At 41.0% G+C, this 20,737-nt stretch overlaps 1 protein-coding gene across 2 annotated transcripts in view; it reads right to left on the bottom strand.

Annotated features, from left to right (window-relative positions):
- Window positions 1–688: 688 nt before the first annotated feature.
- The window catches only part of TRABD2B (TraB domain containing 2B), a 443,575-nt gene continuing 423,526 nt past the window's right edge, over window positions 689–20,737 (bottom strand). For both annotated transcript variants that reach the window (XM_082266102.1, XM_082266103.1), the window contains one exon: window positions 689–1,244. In XM_082266102.1, coding sequence (XP_082122228.1) covers window positions 1,034–1,244 — 211 coding nt within the window. In that variant the 3' untranslated portion in view covers window positions 689–1,033. The remainder of the gene's footprint in view (window positions 1,245–20,737) is intronic.

The following is a 20,737-nucleotide window of genomic DNA, read 5'->3' as shown; positions in this document are numbered from 1 at the left end:
GTATCAACAGTTAATTTTGTGTACTTGCTGAGACAAAACATAGGCAAATGTGCATTTATTAAAGAGATGCACTGCATTTTTTTTTTTTTGCCCAGACATACATTTTAAATGCTATGTGAGGCCAAAATCAATCTGAGGCAGCCTTCCTTAAATAAATAATTACTTATGAGAGTGCCATAGTAACAGGGCTATCTCAGTCCCAATTTATCTTCAACTTGGTTGTACATGACAGTGATATCTGCAGAAACAATTCAGTCATCAGCCTTCGAACAGCTCCAGATGTCCCAACACTGTTATAGATGCACACAAGATTGAAGAAGCTGTTCCAATGTTCCTAACTAAAATAAATAGCCGCTTGATTAATTGATAGAACCTGAAATAGTTAAAGGGAAGGACAAAGGGTGGCTAGGCTCAGGATTTTAGGATGCACAATGATGGATGCATGTTCATGCTTGTCAGATCCTGTGCGCTGTCATCCATCATTGTGCATTCTATTACCATCCAATCCCATGCTTCTGACTGGCGGCAGAGAGACACTGACCCTGTACATTGCAGTTTAATTGCATTCACCCTCGTGATTAGAGGCCTCTATACTAAGTGCCTGGAACCTGTTTGGTTTGCTGTCAGAATTTTAGGACCATATGACTTTTAACTCCACCCATGAGCAACTGATTGCTGTAATAGGAAACAGAAACCCCACCCCAGAGCAACAGATTGATGTAAAAGTAAACAGAACATGAAGGCAATTCCGTTTTATCCTTCAGACCTCAGTGACTAGTCTCCATCAGATGGATACATTTCAGGGGCATGAACACTGGTTAATATGCAAAGTAGCAGGGTTTACTTTGTAGTGATGGGCGTATGATATTAGTAGCAACTGTGTTTCCTCTTCTTAAATGCACAATACTATGAGAGTTTTCAGTAATTGTAAAAATTGAGTTCCATTATCATCCATTTGCTGAACAATCCAGGAACAGTCAAAGGCAGGATTATCTAAAGAGGAAGGTGGTGGCTGGGTCTGGAGCTGGTGGTGTCAGGATAAAGTCCTTATAACTGTGATGATACATAGAGTTAATGTGACAGATAAAGCAACAGAAAGTGTGGAGATGTATTTTGGGACTGCACAGCTTTGCACACTTGATATCTCCACATACATGTCATCCAGTCCATCCTGACGCCACAACAAGGAATCCGCGGTCTCTTCTCCGTTGATGTCCCTTGTATTAGAAGGCATTATGGTTGTACTGAAAGAAAAAAGAACAAGAAATTTATCACTATAATGTTTTGAGAAGCAATATAATCATATAAGCCGAATATCAGTAAATAAATTTAGTGCTTGACTGGGCATTGGCTTAGCATTTGAATTCGCCATCCATTCACCCATCCCCAACATGGATACATTTTGCCCCTATAAGGTGGTAATAGGTCACAGCAGCTTTTTTCAGAAGAAAACTAGAGAAATACAAATAATCGCTGGAAAAATAAATAACACAAATCCCATTACCAGCATTTTAAACAGCACGGTAACTGCTATTTTGCACAATCAGATCATCAGTTGTACAATAATTGGCCAGACTCCGACCATGCAGTATGGAAAAAAAGACTCTCTTGACCCTCTTTCCTTACGTATCCCTCTTTTTTGTCTCATGTATGCGTCTACAAAAAATGTATTATATGAATATCAAATCTACACTATACCTTTCAGCCAACCTCTTAGTAAAAATAAATTTAGCAGTTAAAAAAACAGTTATGGCTTTAACAAATTATTTTCAGTGTATTATTTCTCCATGGCTGGTATAACAGGGATCATGGCATAGCATCTCCTTTACCTGCATACTTTTGTGTTAAAAGGTGTCTATTTTTCTCATCTCAGAGGGTTAAGAAATATGCATTTCCTCGTGACTTCTTATTAACAATGGGCAAGGAAGCTCCACAACCTGTAAATGTCTAGCTTCGAAAGAAACATCCTTAAGCTATTCCAATGCATGGGTATTAATATCATTGCAATTTAACTTGGCAGGATATGCTAATGTTGCATGCACCAACTTACACTCTCTGCCATGTGGTTAATACCCCCATTAAATTAATAAAATATTGGTCGAAAAGGAAAACTTCCCAAAAGCACCTTCCCTGCTTTACATTCTTTTAACGTTCCTGACCTATTCCAAAACTGCTAATGTGAACATTTCCCTTACTACACAGGCATTGACTATGTTCCTTCCTCTGCTTAGCTTCTGCAGCTCTAGGGGTGGCCTTAAAGTATATAGGCACACTTTTTGTAGGGGTTAGGACAGAATATAGAAGGATTATAACCCCTGTCATATACTGTACAGTATATATGTTCACATTAGTTGGATTCCCTTTCTCTGTTTGCTCTATTTATTTATTTATTTATTTTATTTATTTATTTCAGGTACTTATATAGCGCTGTCAATTTATGCAGCGCTTTACATATACATTGTACATTCACATCAGTCCCTGCCCTCAAGGAGCTTACAATCTAAGGTCCCTAACTCACATACATACACAGTAGGGCCAATTTTTTTTTTTTTTTATACATGATCCAATTAACCTACCAGCATGTCTTTGGAGTGTGGGAGGAAACCCATGCAGGCACAGGGAGAACATCCAAACTCCAGGCAGGTAGAGTCGTGGTTGGGATTCGAACCAGCAACTCTCTTGCTGCTAGGTGAAAGTGCTAACCACTACACCACTGTGCCGCTCTAGTGACCATTACTTACATCAAAATAAGGACTAAATATCCAAATAAGCCACGCTCAACCTCTTTGCCCAATTCCATAGGTGAGGGATGTCAGTGCTCAGTCTTTTCCACCCTGTTGGCTATCCAATAACATAATTCATCAAAAAGCATTGGCACCACGGCAAGATATCATAATTTATTGGCACATCAAGTTAACCACTTGCCGACTGCCTAACGCCGATCTACGTCGGCAGTCAGCCCCTCACAGGCAAAGTGACGTAGGGCTATGTCACTAGCTTGTGAGGGTCTAGGGAGCGAGCGCGCGCCGCCGGAGGCGCGCTCCAGCTCCCGTGTGGTCACGGACCCCCCCACGCTTGTGACCAGCGGACCCGATGTCCACCGGTCACTCGGCGATCGGCGGGGGAGAGGGAGAATGTCAGGCAGCTTGTGTAAACAAGCCACCTGTCATTCTCCTCGCTGTAAAGACACTGATCACACGGATCTAGTATGTAGATCCGTTGATCAGTGTCCTTACAGCTCAAGCCACAGCCAATCACAGTAGAAAGCACGCCCCTAGGGATACACACAGCCCCTCCCTCCCAAATAAAGTTAACCCCTTCACTACCAGTGTATTTTTACAGTAACAGTGCATATATTACATAGTTACATAGTTACATAGTAGGTGAGGTTGAATAAAGACAATAGTCCATCCAGTTCAACCTGTGTAGGCATGTGTGGCTGTAATCATCTCCCATACCCCTGAATGTTCTGATCCTTGAGATGTAAGTCTAAGAGTCTTTTGAAAGCCACCATACTACCCGCAGAAACCACCTCTTGTGGTAGAGAATTCCACAATCTTGTTGCCCTAACAGTAAAGAACCCCCCGCGTTGCCTGAGGTTAAAACGCTTCTCCTCTAATCGCATTGTATGCCCTCGAGTCCTCATGCAATCCCTTCGAATGAACAGCTTTTTTTCTAAGCTGGGATCCCCATTAAGATATTTATAAATTGCTATCATGTCCCCCCTCAGACGTCTCTTCTCCAGGGAGAATAAATCGAGCGATTGTAGACGCTCTTCATAGTCAAGGTCCTCCAATCCCCTAATTAGTTTAGTTGCCCTTCTCTGGACTCTCTCCAGCTCCAACACATCCCTCCTGAGGACTGGCGACCAGAACTGGACGGAATACTCCAGATGCGGTCGGACCAGAGTTTTATAAAGTGGAAGGATTATAGTCTTATCTCTGGAATGCATCCCTTTCTTTATGCATGCTAATATTCTGTTGGCTTTGGAAGCTGCCGCTTGACATTGCATGCTGTTTCCTAATCTATCATCAACCAATACTCCCAGATCCTTCTCCATTTTTGATTCCCCCAAGGGCTCCCCTCCTAACGTGTATTGTGATTTTATGTTTTTAGTCCCCAAGTGCAAAACCTTACACTTCTCCACGTTAAACCTCATTTGCCATGTCGTTGCCCACTCTGTTATTTTGTCCAGGTCATTCTGCAGGATATCTGCTTCATGTTGTGAAGTTATTGCCCTGCCCAATTTTGTGTCATCTGCAAAAACTGATATCGAACTACTGATCCCGACCTCAATGTTGTTTATGAATAAATTGAACAAGGTTGGTCCCAGGACTGAGCCTTGGGGGACCCCGCTTACCACCTCAGACCAGTCTGAGTATGCGCTGTTTATTACTACCCTTTGGACCCGCCTTTTTAGCCAGTTCCGTATCCAAGAGCAAACCCTGCTATCGATACCTGCAGACCTTATTTTATAAATTAAGCGCTTGTGGGGAACTGTATCAAACGCCTTAGCGAAATCCAAGTACACCACATCCACTGGTCTCCCCCTATCTAGCTCACAGCTCACCTCCTCGTAGAATGTAAGGAGATTGGTTTGACAAGAACGCCCATTTGTAAACCCGTGCTGATTACTGCTGATGATGTTGTTGTCCTTAGCAAACTCTACAATATAGTCCCTTATCATCCCCTCCAGAAGTTTACATACTACTGATGTCAAACTGACAGGCCTATAATTTCCCGGGATATGCCTCTGGCCCTTTTTGAATATTGGAATCACGTTAGCTTTCTTCCAATCCCCTGGTACATCTCCTGTCCTAATACTGTCAGCAAAGATCAGGAACAGTGGTCTCGATATAACTTTACTGAGTTCCTTGAGTACTCTCGGATGTATGCCATCCGGTCCTGGCGATTTGTTTGTGTTAAGTTTATCCAGCCTTTCCCTGATTTCATCCTCTGTTAGCCATGGTGGCAAGTCCTGTTTATTACTACTAACCATACAGTCATGGTCAGTGTACCCCTCCTTTTCCTGTGTAAAGACTGACGAGAAAAAAGCATTTAGCACGGTTGCTTTTTCAGTGTCCTCTGTAACCATCCCCCCATCATTGTTAATTATGTGTGCAATATGCTCTGCCTTAGTTTTTTTGCTGTTGATATATTTAAAGAATTTCTTTGGGTTTTTTTTACTATCCTCCGCTATTTGTCTCTCAAAGTTGATTTTAGCCATCTTGATTTCTTGTTTACTTTTCTTATTTGCCTCCTTGTATTGCTCGAAAGCCGATACTGTGCCCTCTGATTTATACTTCTTGAAGGCCAATTTTTTCCCCCTAATAAGTTTTATGACGCTACAGTTTAGCCAGCCAGGTTTGGCTTTGTCTCTTCTAAATTTATTTCCCATAGGAATGCACTGCAAGATGCCTTTGCCTAATATGTTCCTAAAGCATTCCCATTTTTCCTCTGTGGTCAGGGATCCCAGGGTTTGGTCCCAGTTTACCTTTTCCATCATTGAGTACAATTTTGGAAAGTTTGCCCTTCTGAAGTTTAGGGTTCTTATGTTCCCCACTTGTCTTGTTATGTTGTTATTTACACTAAATGTGATCATCCTGTGATCGCTAGAGCCCAGGTTGTCCTGGACTCCTACCTCCGAGATTATGTCTGGGTCATTAGTGAGCAATAGATCCAGGACTGCGTTTTCTCTGGTGGGGGAATCCACCAACTGTGACATGTAATTATCCAGTAAGGTTTCCGTGAATAGGCGGGCCTTCTGTGAGTGTGCAGTCCCCTCTTCCCAGTCAATGTCGGGGTAATTGAAGTCCCCCAATACGATGACTGATCCCAATTTTGCCACTTTACCCATTAGTGCTAAAAATTCCAGCTCTACCTCCTCCCCTTGGTTAGGTGGCCTATAGCAAACCCCCACAATTACTTTCCCCTTTTCTCCTTCCCTATGGAGTTCAACCCACACAGATTCTAAATCCATGCTCATCCCATCCGTAATGTCACTCCTTTCTGTCACCTTTATATTGTTCTTGACATAGAGACATACCCCTCCCCCTCTTTTTCCTACCCTGTCCTTCCGGTACACCGAATACCCTTGGATATTGGCCAGCCAGTCATGTGAGGGGTCGAACCAAGTCTCTGTTATTCCCACAAGGTCTATGTCCTCCTCATGTACTAACATTTCCAACTCATCCATTTTATTAGCTAGGCTCCTGGCATTAGCATATACTCCTCTTAGTTTTAAGGAAGTTAAGCGCAATTGGCGGTTATGTTTATTCCTGTTTGGTCTGAGGTTCTCCCGCACAGACCCGCCAATTGACCTTGTGGACCTACTGTCGCTGCTGACACTACAGCTGCCTTCAGTCCTCTGCTTCCTCCTGACTGACTCTACTTCTGAGCCCTCCCCCCCGTCTCCTAGTTTAAAAGCCCCTCCAACTTGGTGGCCATCTTTCTCCCCAAAAGAGCTGTACCGTCCCCATTAAGGTGCAGCCCATCCTTACTAAAGAGCCGGTAGCCGACTGAGAAGTCAGCCCAGTTCTCCAGGAACCCAAACCCCTCCTTCCTACACCAATTCCTCAGCCACTTGTTAAGTTCCCTAATCTCCTTCTGCCTCTCCTGTGTGGCTCGAGGTACAGGCAGTATTTCAGAGAAAACCACCTTGGAGGTCCTTTTCCTCAATCTATTACCTAAGTCCCTGAAATCGTTCTTAAGGATCCTCCACCTACCTTTAACTTTGTCATTAGTGCCCACATGCACCATGACCGCTGGGTCATCCCCAGCCCCGCACAACAATCTGTCTGTCTATATATAGCACTGATTACTGTAGAAATGTCACTGGTAACCCCAAAAGTGTCACAAATGTCAGTCAAGGGTCTGATCTGTCCGCCCCAATGTTGCAGTACCGCAAAAAAAATCGCAGATCGCCGCCATTACGCGTTAAAAAAAAAAACAACAAAAATGACAAAAATCTTTCCCTTTGTTAGTAAACGCAATAACTTTTGCGCAAACCAATCAAAATACACTTTATGCGATTTTTTTTACCAAACATAGGTAGCAGAAAAAAATTGGCCGAAAATGTTAAAAAATTTTGATTTTTACATTTTTTTTTGGAGAAATTTCATATAAATAAATGTGAAAAATATTGCTATTTTTGCAAAATTGTCGCTCTTTTTTTGTTTATAGCGCGTGATCACAAAATCGCACAGGTGATCAAATACCACCAAAAGAAAGCTCTGTTTGTGGGAAAAAAAGAACGCCAAATTTGTTTAGGTACAACGTCGCACGACCGCGCAATTGTCCGTTAAAGTCACGCAGTGCCGAATCGCAAAATACCCCCTGGTCGGAATGGGGGTAAAATCTTCCGGGGCTTAAGTGGTTAAAAACCAACATAACAGAACTGCTAGTGAGTTTCAGCCATACTAGCCTTAATCGTGGCTCAGCTATGAGATATATTCAGAAGATTCTGCCGTGCTGCTGAGTTTTTTGATGATCTATACCAGTGATGACGAACCTTGGCACCCCAGATGTTTTGGAACTACATTTCCCATGATGCTCATGCACTCTGCAGATTAGTTGAATTTCATTGAAAATGTAATTCCAAAATATCTGGGGTGCCAAGGTTCACCATGACTGATCTATTCCATTGTTACGAAGACAGAAAGTGTTGAAGTATCTAACATTTTATTTCTAAGGGTGACCTTTCCAATAAGGACATTTGTTCCGATAATGTCTGTCTAAGAAGAAAATTCCCTTCATTTTGTAGGGATTACCTGTTGTGCCTTCAGGGGGCAAAATTAAGGTAAATCTCCCCAAACAACACAGAAAAAAATAAAATAAACTAACAGGGTTTTGTAACCATTTCCAATACTTTCCCAAATGAAAAAAATATGATTACAGTTTTAGCCATTTTAAGACCCAAAGGAGGAACCCCTGGGAACTGTTGGGATAAAACCCATGAATTTTTCTAGTCTTTAGACAAAAGTCCCAACATAACAATGCTGCCTGAATATGAGACCTAACCCTGACAGACAGCACTGATGAACAATGCTAGTTAAATAAAAAAGAAAAAAAAAAAAAGAAAAGCCATCGGGACAACAAGTGTTCTGTGAGCTACAATATTTATGTAAATGATGTTTTCATCCTCTGGATTTGTATGATTTATTTGACAAAGGCTATATTTCTGCTGTACAAACAGACTAGCAGTTATCCTTGAGCTAGTAACCCTAATACTGATGTCAGATTATTGGAGAATATGCACCTACTTAATACAGAAAAAAGCATAATAATACAAATATAATTGCTTTGTGTCTGAGCTCCAAGGATAAGCACTCCTAGCATGAATAAAAAATGATATACAATTTAAATTTTATGTTTTACAGGAAAAAACAAAAAATCGGAGACGCTATATAGATATATACATACAGTATATATATATATATATATATATATATATATATATATATATATATATATATATATATATATATATATATATAAAACACATTTTATGCATAACCTTTGCCATTAAAACAGTAGTGCACTTCAAGAGCATATGCCCCAAATATAATTTACAGTGCATCCTGAAAGCATTCACGGCTTTATTCCAAAATGGATTAAGTTCAATATTTTCCTCAAAATTCTACAAACAATACCTCATAATGACAATGTGAAAGAAGCTTGTTTGAAGTCTTTGCAAATGTATTAAAAAATAAAACATGAATAAAATCCAATGTACATAAGTATTCAAAGCCTTTGCAATGACACTCAAAATTGAGCTTCGGTGCATCCTGTTTTCACTGATCATCCTTGAGATGTTTCTAAAACTTGGAGTCCATCTTGTAAATTCAGTTGACTTGACATGATTTGGAAAGGCACAAATCTGTCTATATAAGGTACCACAGTTATTACTGTATGTCAGAGCACAAACCAAGCCATGAAGTCCAAGAAATTGTCTGTAGACCTCCGAGACAGGATAGTATTGAGGCTCAGATCTGGGGAAGGGTACAGGAAAATTTCTGCAGCATTGAATGTCTCAATGAGCACAGTGACCTCCATGACCTGTAATTGGAAGAAGTTTGGAACCACCAGGACTCTTCCTAGAGCAGGCCGTCTGGCAACACTGATAATTTAGGGGAGAAGGGCCTTAGTCAGGGAGGTGACCAAGAACCCAATGGTCACTCTGACAGAGCTCCAGCATTCCTCTGTGGAGAAAGGAGAACCTACCAGAAGAACAACCATCTCTGCAGCACTTCACCAATCAGGCCTGTATGGTAGAGTGGCCAGATGGAAGCCACTCCTGAGTAAAAGGCACATGACAGCCCATCTGGAGTTTGCCAAAAAACACCTGAAGGACTCTCAGACCATGAGAAACAAAATTCTCTAGTCTGATGAAACAAAGATTGAACTCTTTGGCCTGCATGGCAAGCGCATGTCTAGAGGAAACACGACACTGCTCAACACCTGGTCATTACCATCCCTTTAATGAAGCATGGTGGTGGCAGCATCATGCTGTGGGGATATTTTTCTGCAGCAAGAACTGGGATACTAGTCAGGAGTGAGGGAAAGATTAATGCAGCAATGTACATAGACAACGACCCCAAGCACACAGCCAAGGTAATAAATGAGTGGCTTTGGGACAACTCTGTGAGTGTCTTTGAGTGGCCCTGCCAGAGCCCAGACTTAAACCCGATTGAACATCTCTGGGGAGATCTGAAAATGGCTGTGCACCGGTGCTCCCCATCTAACCTGATGGAGCTTGAGACGTCCTGCAACAAAGAATGGGAGAACCAGCCCAAAAATAAGTGTGCCAAGCTTGTAGCATCATACTCAAAAAGGCTTGAGGCTGTAATTGGTGCCAAAGGTGCTTCAAAAAAGTATTGAGCAAAGGCTTTGAATACTTATGTACATGGGATTTTTTTCATTTTTTATTTTTAAAAATTTGCAAATATTTATATGGCTCAAGGTGAGTGGCTCTACATGTCCTCTACTGCAAAATCCAAGGGTGTCACTCTAGGCTCATTGTACTCCTGGAATTTCCAGTCAGCATCTCTATCAGCTATACCTAGCATTTATCCTCATCCTAACACTGAAAGTGTAAGTACACCCTAAAACTAAAATCTTTGCATCTATAGACCCCTACGATCTAACACTAACCTATCTAGCCATGTAAAGAAGAAATCAGTACACATACCTTTTTTTGAAGCAGATCCGATCCGGTCTCCAGCGGCAGAAGCTCTGTAGAGGACACAGCCGACAACGACTGTAAAATGAATGGGGAGTGACGTCACCTATTGACTTACTATGGGGCTTCCGTTGTCGGTTGTGTCCTCTGCACCCATCTCCACAGCGAAGCCACGGCTGCAAGCTCAGAATGGTCAGATTGGTTTCAAAAAAGGTATGTATACTGATTTTTTCTTTACAGGGCTAAATAGGTTAGTGTTAGATCGTGGAGATCTATAGATGCAGGGATTTTTGTGTTAGGGTGGACTTCTACTTTAAGAGTTAATTATGGTAATCCATGCACCGAAAAGGCAAAGGAAAAGGAAAAATTGCTTTGTCTTTATTTTTCTTTACTACAATGCTCATCACTCCTGTCACATGGACTGAACCGCCCCAGCAGGAACACACAGTAATAAGAGCCTGATCCAGAGTCCAACCATTTTCTATTATATTCAAAATAAAAATAATGAGTTTGGCTACTCTTAAAAGGTTTAGTTCACCTTTACAAAAACAATGTAAAGGTGAACTAACAGCATACACCCCCCAACCACCTGGTCCCCACTGTACTTACCTCTGGCAATCCTGCAGCCGGTCCAGTGGTCTGTTATGATAAACATCTACAGTTGTTAATTGTCCCTAAGCGGTGCTGTAAAAAAGGCTACTTTTTGTCTTTTATTCCTCTGCAAAAATAGCTGTGCCTACATCCTCATAGCTGTATATTCTTATTATACAGGCTTTATATAGCGCCGACAGTTTATGCATCGCTTTACAACTTGAGGGTAGACAGTACAAATACAATAAACTGTAATACAGTAGGAATCAGAGGGCCCTGCTCGTTAGAGCTTACAATCTGCAGAGTGAGAGGCACTGCTGCCCGTAACTGTTAGTCTCATGAGATATGGAGTAAGATTCTATGATTTTACTACATTGCTGCTTGCTGGAGTGAAAGCTGTACCTGAGGACCTGCATAGCAAAGATCTTCCTGCCTCTGATTCATTTATTTTATGAATCTGTGTTTTCTCCTGCTGCTTCCCGAATATTCCCCCATCAGTCCTTTAAGTAATCAGGAAGGGAGGGCATCTCTGACATGAAGTCGCAAAGTCGAGCCTCTACCAACATGGACCCTCCACACAGAGCCACAAGGCAGAATAAGGCATAGCAGGTCAGTCTTGCAGAATAGGTCATCTGCAGGGTGCCTACAGGCAATACTAGTACTAGTTCTTTGTTTTCTGCCTTCCTTTTTTGGACACATTCTCTACAGTTAAGGTCTTCTTTAATCATCAGCCTCAATTGTTTTGCTATCTCACCCTATGTCATACTCTTGTACAGAGACTCTTCTTCCTACCTGACGTTCCCCATCCTTTTCTGCCTCTTTTTCTACACACCTCTATGACAGGCACATTCTGTGGGCCGATACTGTGCCATTTCTAGGACAGCTGGTGACAGCCAACAAAGCGCCACTCTCAGAGCTGCAGGCCTAGCTGTCAGAGCTATTTGCTCACAGGCTGATAATGTTGTTATCTAGTGACGAGTCTGTACTGCATTGTTAGCACGGCTTGTGGGTCTATCTTATCCAGCTCTTGACTGTGATGCGTGAGAAAGAATGTTTATTGTTACAGAATGACCCCCCCCCCCCCCTTGCTACAATGGAAAGCAGGTGCAAGATACATATAACTCACTGAACATTCTATAATACTGTATCTAAATATTACAGGAATATTAGAGTCATATTTAACTTTCTTCATAATGGCCTTTAATGTTCTGTGCTGTTATATGGTAAAGCTTGGTAGCAGTACCAAATGTACCTTTTCAGTTATGGACCCAAAATCCAAACCCCCTCAACACAACCTCTTCCTACCTAAACTGGGAGCCTGTATCGTTCCTGCTACATCCAGCCCTGTGGGTCTAAGGGCAGCTTTAGTGTATTGGATCAGAGTCTTCTACCACAGGGATCTCAGTACTACATGGTTAAAGAGTGGGACTGCTTGCTCCTGGAGTAGAGGATTCCAGCATAGGATATAGTGAGACTTTGGCAAAATAGGCATTAGTTCTAGCCATTACTTTATAAGCTAGGATGGAATTAGGCTAACTAAAGGGGTTAGGCACGGTGTTAGAGATGACGGGGGCTTCAGTGCTTAGATCTTATTAACCTTATTTTTAAACTTAATGCATCCCCTGCCTCCTATGGTGACACATTGAAAAGAGGAGGACCTGAGCTTCCTATCAGGGGACCCCAGAAGAGAGTGCCACCATAGGAAGCAGGGAATGCATTAAGGTAAAAAATATCTAGCCTCTACATACCATTGCCCAGAGCAGGTAAGTATAAACATGTTTGTTATTCTAATTTAAAAGAACCAAGCCTCTACAATTATTATTATTGTTATAAAGGATTTTGTTATGTAGCGCCCTCCTAGGTAGGTGCTAGGCAAAGCATATATGTGACCCTGTTCTGCTTATCAGTAGGGTCTGATCTGTTAGTTAGCCTGTCACATGCTTCCAGGTGTGACCTGTTGAGTCTGGGGAGTCTCCCCACTGTATCCAATGAGGGACATTGTTGGACAGTGGAGGAAACCTAGCCAATAGCACACCAGGGTTTCTGACTGTCCCAGTGGATGGGCATTGCTGCAATGCATCCTGGGATTGGGAAAAAAACGGAGGGAGCATGTGACAGGGGGTCTTTGGCCTGGAAGCCAGGTCTCAGGAGGAGGGTGACGGCTGTCTCTCCTCCTGTTGCTGAGGAAGGTGGTCCAGGCAGTCAGCCTAGGGACCAGGGGTTGAGCTGTGCTGCAGAAGGATCCAGTGTGTGCTGACCAAGTGGAGCTGCTGGGCAGAATACTTCTGGAAAAGCAGTATCGTGAGTACTCAAGCATCTGCCCAGGGGTCTGCCTAAGAGAGGGGACCACTCCAGAGGGATCAAGGGGATCCAGAAGTCAGCTAGCCCAGAGTGATACAATAAAGGGGGTGCCAAGTTGTTAAGCCCTGAAGATTATAGGGTGAAGGAGGCACCAGAAAGGGCCCTGAAATTGCTCAGCAGTGCAGTCTTCTATAAAGGACAGTTATCTCAGGAAAGGAGTGCCTTAGGAAGCTAAAAGGACTCTTTCACAGTCAAAGGCAAAGTAAAGTAGGCGGCCTAGCTGTGACTAGCTCAAACAGCGTTAACCATCGTCAGTCAGCGTTAACCAGAGTCAGTTAGCATCAACCAGCGTCAATTAGCATTTTCTATATCGCCCCAGCATATTGTGCATAGTTCAGTTTAATTGGAGTATCCCACTCATCCCTTCTCCTATCCAAGTTCCTAATAAAACATAAAAACCAAAGAAACTGGAGTGGTCCTTGTCTGAGGTGAAAACACTAGGAAACATGTCATAATTGTCTACTGTTGCTAATGGTAGCCCAGGGGAACCCACATACAGCAGCTCCCATGGGAGTAGTGCTACATGTATAGCACAAACTATATTTTAACAGAGCAGAGCTTTACAACATGAGGGCATACAGTACAGTTACAATACAGTTCAATACAGGAGGAAACAATCACTTTAGGTTCATACAAGGAGATGATAATGTATCGAGAGCCAAAACGTATTTTCAGCTGAAAAAAGGAATTGTTAGAACTTTAAGATTTTTTTATGGATTAAAAAAAAAAAAAAAAAGAACTTTAAGGTTTTTTTTTTTTTTTTTTTTGCAGTCTTTGTCCTGTTGAGGAAATTTTAGTACACTTTATGCCCCCCACATGGAAGACTGGTGCCAAAAACTAGCAATGTCAGGCTCCTGGCTCGCAGAACAAGTATTTTAAATGCGTACCATTTCATGATTCTAAGAGTTCTACTATGGACTTTACTTGAGACTTCTGTAGAGCACCTAACCTATGCCAAAATATATATAAATAATAAACTATTTACATACTCTTAAAAAAGAGCTTTAAAGCATGTCATCCTTAACCATTCATGCTGCTTTTCATGAAGATATTCATTCTCTAAGATCCTCAAAGATCACAAGAAAGACTGAAGTAGGTTTCAGTTCGTTTCTAACAACTGTCAGTGTTGTGAACTATGAAAATACATTTCTCTACAATGCTTATTGATACATGGAAGAATGATGCCTTTTTTTCTTTTACCGCCTGTTCAGAATCCGTAAATACGTTAGTGCGCATGATCTGAGCACAGGTTCACTTTAATGCAGATATACTTCTAATCCTTCCAACTCTTGTATATTTTCAATACATTATCTGGACAGAGTTCAGGTCTAATCTTGATTTTTATTCTTCAATACCTGTGTAGAAAGGATGTATTCTGCTCTATGATAATTTCAGATTTAACCTGCAGATTAATAGGCCATACTTGGGCCTCTGAGTGAACACTGAATGTGGGGGGGAAGAAAGGAATCCAGTTGAATGATTACTGGCCCTTGCATGTATGCATTCATTCCACCGTTGTAACATGGGTTTTAACATCTGGTTCTTAAGGGATCCGCAGACACAGATGAAGGTTATTAATCCTTCCATTACAGCAAAGCATTTTAGTCAATCTCAAAGTCTTCCCTAGATAACATTTTATCATATAAAAGTTTTCATTTCATACAAGGAAGATTGTTGAAAACAGAAATGCAAAGACATTTTTGGGGGGTATATATATATATATATATATATATATATATATATATATATATATATCTGAGACAAGTGTTCTCCATACATAACTCATGCAACATGCTTGGCGGCACATTGCCAAAGAGCAAACACGTAGCAAGATATATACAACTGCATACAATTGGGTACAAAGCTAAGCATTCAATAGCACGACAAGTAGCAGATGTGTACCCATCAAAGAGATTACACAAACTACACAACTGTCAGAGGATATATATTACTCATGCAGTCAAATAAAAAGCAAAAAACAGCAACAAAGACATGCCAGCAGTAATAAGAAACATCTTATTTCTGATTTCATCGGAACATTTGGAAATTGCAGAATACATTCTAAAAAGTGTTTTTTTTTTTGTTTTTGTTTTTTACAAAAAAGGTGCCTTTCTTGTCAAGGTTGCAAAGGACCTGACGTACCGAAGTGTCATTGCTAAAAAGAATAGTTCCTTCCCCACATTCATCTTATATAAATTCAAACCTGTCCTAAAGGTTAAATCTGATTGATTTCTACAGGAAAAAAATTTCGTTTCTTGGGTCGATAATTCAATAGATCAGCACCTAAGTAGATGTTTCGCTGCACTAATGTCTTGGTCCGAATATATGTGTGGAGGTGTGCCAGGGACATTACATTCTGATCTCTTTAAGGGCAAGGATTGATGTGACGGTTCTATGCATTTGGCTGCAGAAACTGTCGACTTTATAAAATAAATACAATAAATACATTTCAGAAGCGAGAGCTTTGTTAGTCTATATCGTCTGCAGAAAAAACACTCTCAAATTGTAACTTTCCCATTGTCATTTGGTCTTGGTTAAAACAAGGGCAGCAACAATTTAAATCTGAAAAACAGCAAAGAATTTCACCCACAGCAGTTAAAGTGAAACTATGGCCAAAAATGGTTCGGTCGGATGCAAGTTGTTTTTTAGTCTCCTCTATAACATAGTTTTGTTACCCGTTGATCATGCCAGTACAGTCATTATTTTTCCATTTTCTTTAACAGAGAAACAACGCTGTTTCTTCAGCAGTGAAATAACACAGCAGCGTTGTCACCTTATGAACAGGGGTAGTTTTAGATGGATATGCAGTCCTAGGTCAGGGTTCTCAATTAGAGTTCCATAGAACTCTAGGGTTGCTTTAGAGCTTGCTAGGGGTTTATTGAGCAATGAGAAATTTCTGCCTCTCAAACAAGTTCCCACTGATCCTTTTAGCTTTCTTTAAGGGGTAATTCTTCCCAATGACCACAAGTGTAAGGACCATTCTTCTCACTTACTATAACACTGTATGTATTATGAGCTGTAGATATTGTCATTGTTAACAGGGTTCCTCTGTGTTGAAAAGGATGAGAAAGGCTGTTCTAGGTGGGCATTAATCAAAGCTTACGTGCAGCCAAATTAAAAAACAGGAAAATCAGTACAAGGCACATAACTTACAGTAAATAGGATGTGTTCCTTGTGTTGATGCCTCTCCTTTCAGGTGAAATCCAACTCCAGCCATGCTCCCCACCTCTGCCGCCATAATCGTCTGATGTAGTAAGGTTAATGGAACTAAAGGGCTGTCATAGGCTTTTATCAACATAACCCAACTATGGACTATGCTTGCCCTGACTCGCCAGCGGCATCCATGTGACTGTGCTGACCAACTAGAATGCCTGTTTTATGTACACTGAAAGGTACAGATAATGGGTTAAGAAATCTCAAATCCCTGAACAGGTGAAGTAATGTCCCGGTGTCTGCCAGCAGGGGAACGCGGGACTCTGGTACAGTGGGACAGGGTGGGGAGGGGGGTCCAGTGTAAGGTCATCTTACAAATTTTTTGTAAAGGTGAACTTACACTTTAAAGAACAATTACAGATATGGCTATTGGACCAATGTACTGTACATATATATATATATATATATATATATATATATATATATACACATACACTATACTTGGCTGATCCCAGAGGAAGCTGGAAACCAGCGAAGTAGACACTGCAACTCCAATGATCTCAACTTGCTTGTGGGTCCCACGCAGAGTGGCTGCACTCCTGCTTACTAAACACAGAAGGTCTACTACTTGGTGGGGCAGTGACGTCATGCTATCTGCCTCCTCCAATCAAAGAATTCTGAAAATGCAAAGAATTCTCTTAATGGCACCCATGCTGACCTCCTGTGCTCACAATGCATCAAGCCAGCTCATCACAGGGGAATCGGCCAAGTATGGTATAAAGCGTAGATAGTTACATTGGTCCAAGCTGGATGTACTTATGTATAATATAGCCAAACCTGAAATTCATTAGTAAAGATGAAGCAGGATGTATGCCAACATCACCTGACGAACAAGTGTGTTCACCCTTCTCTAGGTGCAAAGCACAACTGAAGTGGAAAAAAAACTGGTGCATTTGTCTGGACACAGGAAGGGAACAGTAAACAGCACGGAATGTTGGAGAGATTTTCATAAGGAAAATTACTAGAAGGATTCAACTGTTAGGATCAACCCATAGCTGACCTTCTGATTGTTACCCAAAAAGCTGACCATGTCAGTGATGGCTACTGACCACCCCGTAACAGAAAGATGACCAGATCTCAGACACCTTCAAGCTACCCACCAGGACAAACATGATGCATGTAAGCACATTACTTGCTGCATGGGGTTGCTCTTTAATAAATTAAAAAATAGTCAAATAAATCAGTGAAAAATTAAGAAACCCCATTTGCTCTACTAAACAGTGAAAAAAAATATAGTGGAAGCATGCTATTATTATGATTGGAACAATCTCTCTTTAAAATGTTATAATTTTGAGTCTACAATTTACAAGGGAGAAATAAGAGTAGTTAATTTGTGCTGTATATTGTTCTAGGCAATACATTTATTAGGAACCATTTAAACATTATTAGTGGAGAAATGTATATAAAACTCAACAGGGCACGTCTCGCTCATTACTGGAAATTCTATCAAGAGTCAGATTTAAAGTATATTGGGGCTTGGGCCAGGTATCAGTTACCTTTCATTTCTGCTCTTGCCGCCAAACGCCCTCTGTATAAATTTTCTCGCCAAACGTTCAATTTACTATTTTTTTTCACATTCACTGGAAAATAACTTTTTTAGAGACAGGGTGGTCCATCATTCTGATGTGCCTTAGTATGCTACTGAAGAAGTAATATTCCCCTATGATAATGGATAAATGTTGTCTTACAGGTAAAACAGCATACAATATCAGCTGGCACCTGCATCTTTCATGGTTGAATGAAAAAAAAAAAAAAAAAAAAAAGAATCATATACGGGCTTCCTTATGTAGGAGAATTTGTTTCATCTCCGTGTATCACCTGAGGCCAATCACTTCACTGGGTATATATATGTAAAGGTTTACAAACACCTAAAGGAGATCAGCAGCACTGAGAGGTAATACTGTGGTGGAAAACAGCATTTCATAAATAAAGATATAAAGGCAATTGGCTACAACACAGTGTTTTAGCTAGCTAATTTTCCCCTTGTTATCACATAATTGATATTTAAATCACTTGATTTTAGTCCAGTGTTTAAATCATGAGAGTTTAAAGATGAGATAAGCCTAAAGCCTCGTACACACGCGTCGAAAATCGGCCGGGAATTTTCGTCCGACGACCGATCTGCCAATTTTCAGCTTGTTAGTATGATGCTTCCGACAACCGACTCTGACTTTTCGGCCGAAAAAAATCTGGTGTGCAGGCTATAAAATTTTTGTCCGCCGTCAAAACACGGCAGTACAGATTTCGACAGGGAAAAATCTAATAAGCAAGTCTGGGCATGCTCAGAGAAGAAAGAACACAAAGAAAGCAACCCAACACATGACATCACTTCTGAAGTAGAATTTTGTCGGGCGAGAAAATTCGTGTGCAGTCTAGGCATATTCCAACCAACAAAACACCACTCTGGACAAAAGACGGACGATCGGTCGGCTGATAATCGTTGCAAGTGTACGAGGCTTTAGGCTGGCTATACAACCACAAAAAAAAAAAAACGACCCGGTTGCCCTACCAAATTAGTGAACCTGACCTATGTTCTCTTTAATGGTTGACATTTATCTTTTTCCTCTGGTACCAAAATTAGTTATAATTGTTTATCCGTCTCTGAATGGAAAAAGAAACGGAAAAAATTAGGTGACCTATTGTTTTTTTTTGTGGGGGTTCTATGCCCCCTTAATGTATGTATATATTTTTTGCAGACTAAAGCAGGCCATATATGATTCAGTTTTTCGGTGGTGGAAGGAAAGAAAAGTGTTTGATTCCCCCATCAACACAGTCAGTGTTGATGGTGGATTGCCTCCCCTTGTGTTACCATAGTCTGCCAGCAGGGGGTGCAGAGAGCATTCTCAACCAGCAGATTACAATGGTTTCTGCTAGCGGCTGTGGCCGCTACGTGGAAAAATCTGACAGGCTGCTTGTAACCAAGTTAACCAATGGATTGACTTGGGTACAATCAGCCTGCCCATACATGGATTGAAATTTGACCGGTACCTGCTGAACAGGCCATATTGCGATCCATGTATGGCTGGCTTAACATGTTGGGTTATTCCAAGTATGCGATTGAATAAATATATTTAGTATGGATGCCAGCTGCTGAGAATGTCTCACTCCTCAGGAGATATTAGTACCCCCTCTTTTGTGATCCCCTTGTTCTGGGACAAGCTTGATGAAGTATTGTCAGCTTGGTCTCCCCATGTAGGATTCAAGGCAACCGTAACTTTGAACATTTTGTCAACAATGAAAAGAAAAAGCTATATTATATTATGCTTTGAACTGGTAATGGTTTTCCTTACTTATATACTTTATGTTTTATTTAGAGAGGTTTCAATTCTGCCCTTCCCTGCCCAGCTCCTGAGGAAGTGGATTCAGTGCAGGAAACGCGTCAAGCTTCTGTGATAAGGGCATGCAATAATGAAAAAAATATATTGTGTGAGTAAGGTGTTTACAGGTTGTAACTGTTCCATGGTTGTAAAAGGAGGTGATTTTTTATTTCACTAAGCTTTCACCTTATGATAGTGTTTTGAATGTATAATGTACAATCTGTAAAGATTTGGAGATAAATATAAAAAGGGTGTATTTTAATAGTTGTCAGTTGTGCCTCTTTTGTCTTTAAAGAGTATGTAAACCCACCATTTCCTATTCCTGATATGTCCTGCTGCACTTGTATGAAAAAGTATCCTATTCTTTGTATTCTTTGTATTGCTTCCTTTGTGGGAAATCCCTGGTGTTCCTGCCAGTCCCTCTTCTTTCCTATTAAAAACTGACCACGCTGGGCAGGAGAACACACCATGGTCAGTTCTATAGCTCTGCTGGGAACTTAGCCTGCTCCCCTCCAATGACAAGACATATCCTGACATGCCCCCAAGCCATTCACTAGGAAGATCAGTATGCTGCTGTTTCTCCTCACCAGCTCTCATGCAGCTGAGAACAGAGGGAATGTGATCACTTATATAAAAAGGGGGAAAAAAAGTATTTATAATGTTTTTTGTATCTATACACAAATGTTTTGCCTTTCATTTCTATTTTAAACTGAATGGCTTATTTTACAAGGTGAAGGTATACATATACGGTAAACAACAGTAAATAAGTAGGTGTTATCCAAATTTGTCTCCAAAAGTAGAAAAATACTTTGAGGATGAGTTAATAAAACTGGAGAGTGCAGAATCTGGTGCAGCTGTGCATTGTAGCCAATCAGCTTCTAACTTCAGTTTGTTAAATTAAAGAGGAAGTAAAGCTTCCTCTGTAACTTGTACCTATAGGCAAGCCTATGATAAGGCTTACCTATAGGTACTGTAAATATCTCCTAAACTTGCACAGTTTAGGAGATATTTACTTTGCATGCAGCCAGGGACATCACTGATGCATGCGCTCTGAAGGAACGGCCGCCTGTGCCGT

The sequence above is a fragment of the Pelophylax lessonae genome (assembly GCF_965119305.1).
Source record: "Pelophylax lessonae genome assembly, chromosome: 8".
Taxonomy (NCBI): domain Eukaryota; kingdom Metazoa; phylum Chordata; class Amphibia; order Anura; family Ranidae; genus Pelophylax; species Pelophylax lessonae.
The sequence above is the reverse complement of the archived record's forward strand: the minus strand, read 5'-3'. Positions and strand labels throughout refer to the sequence as shown.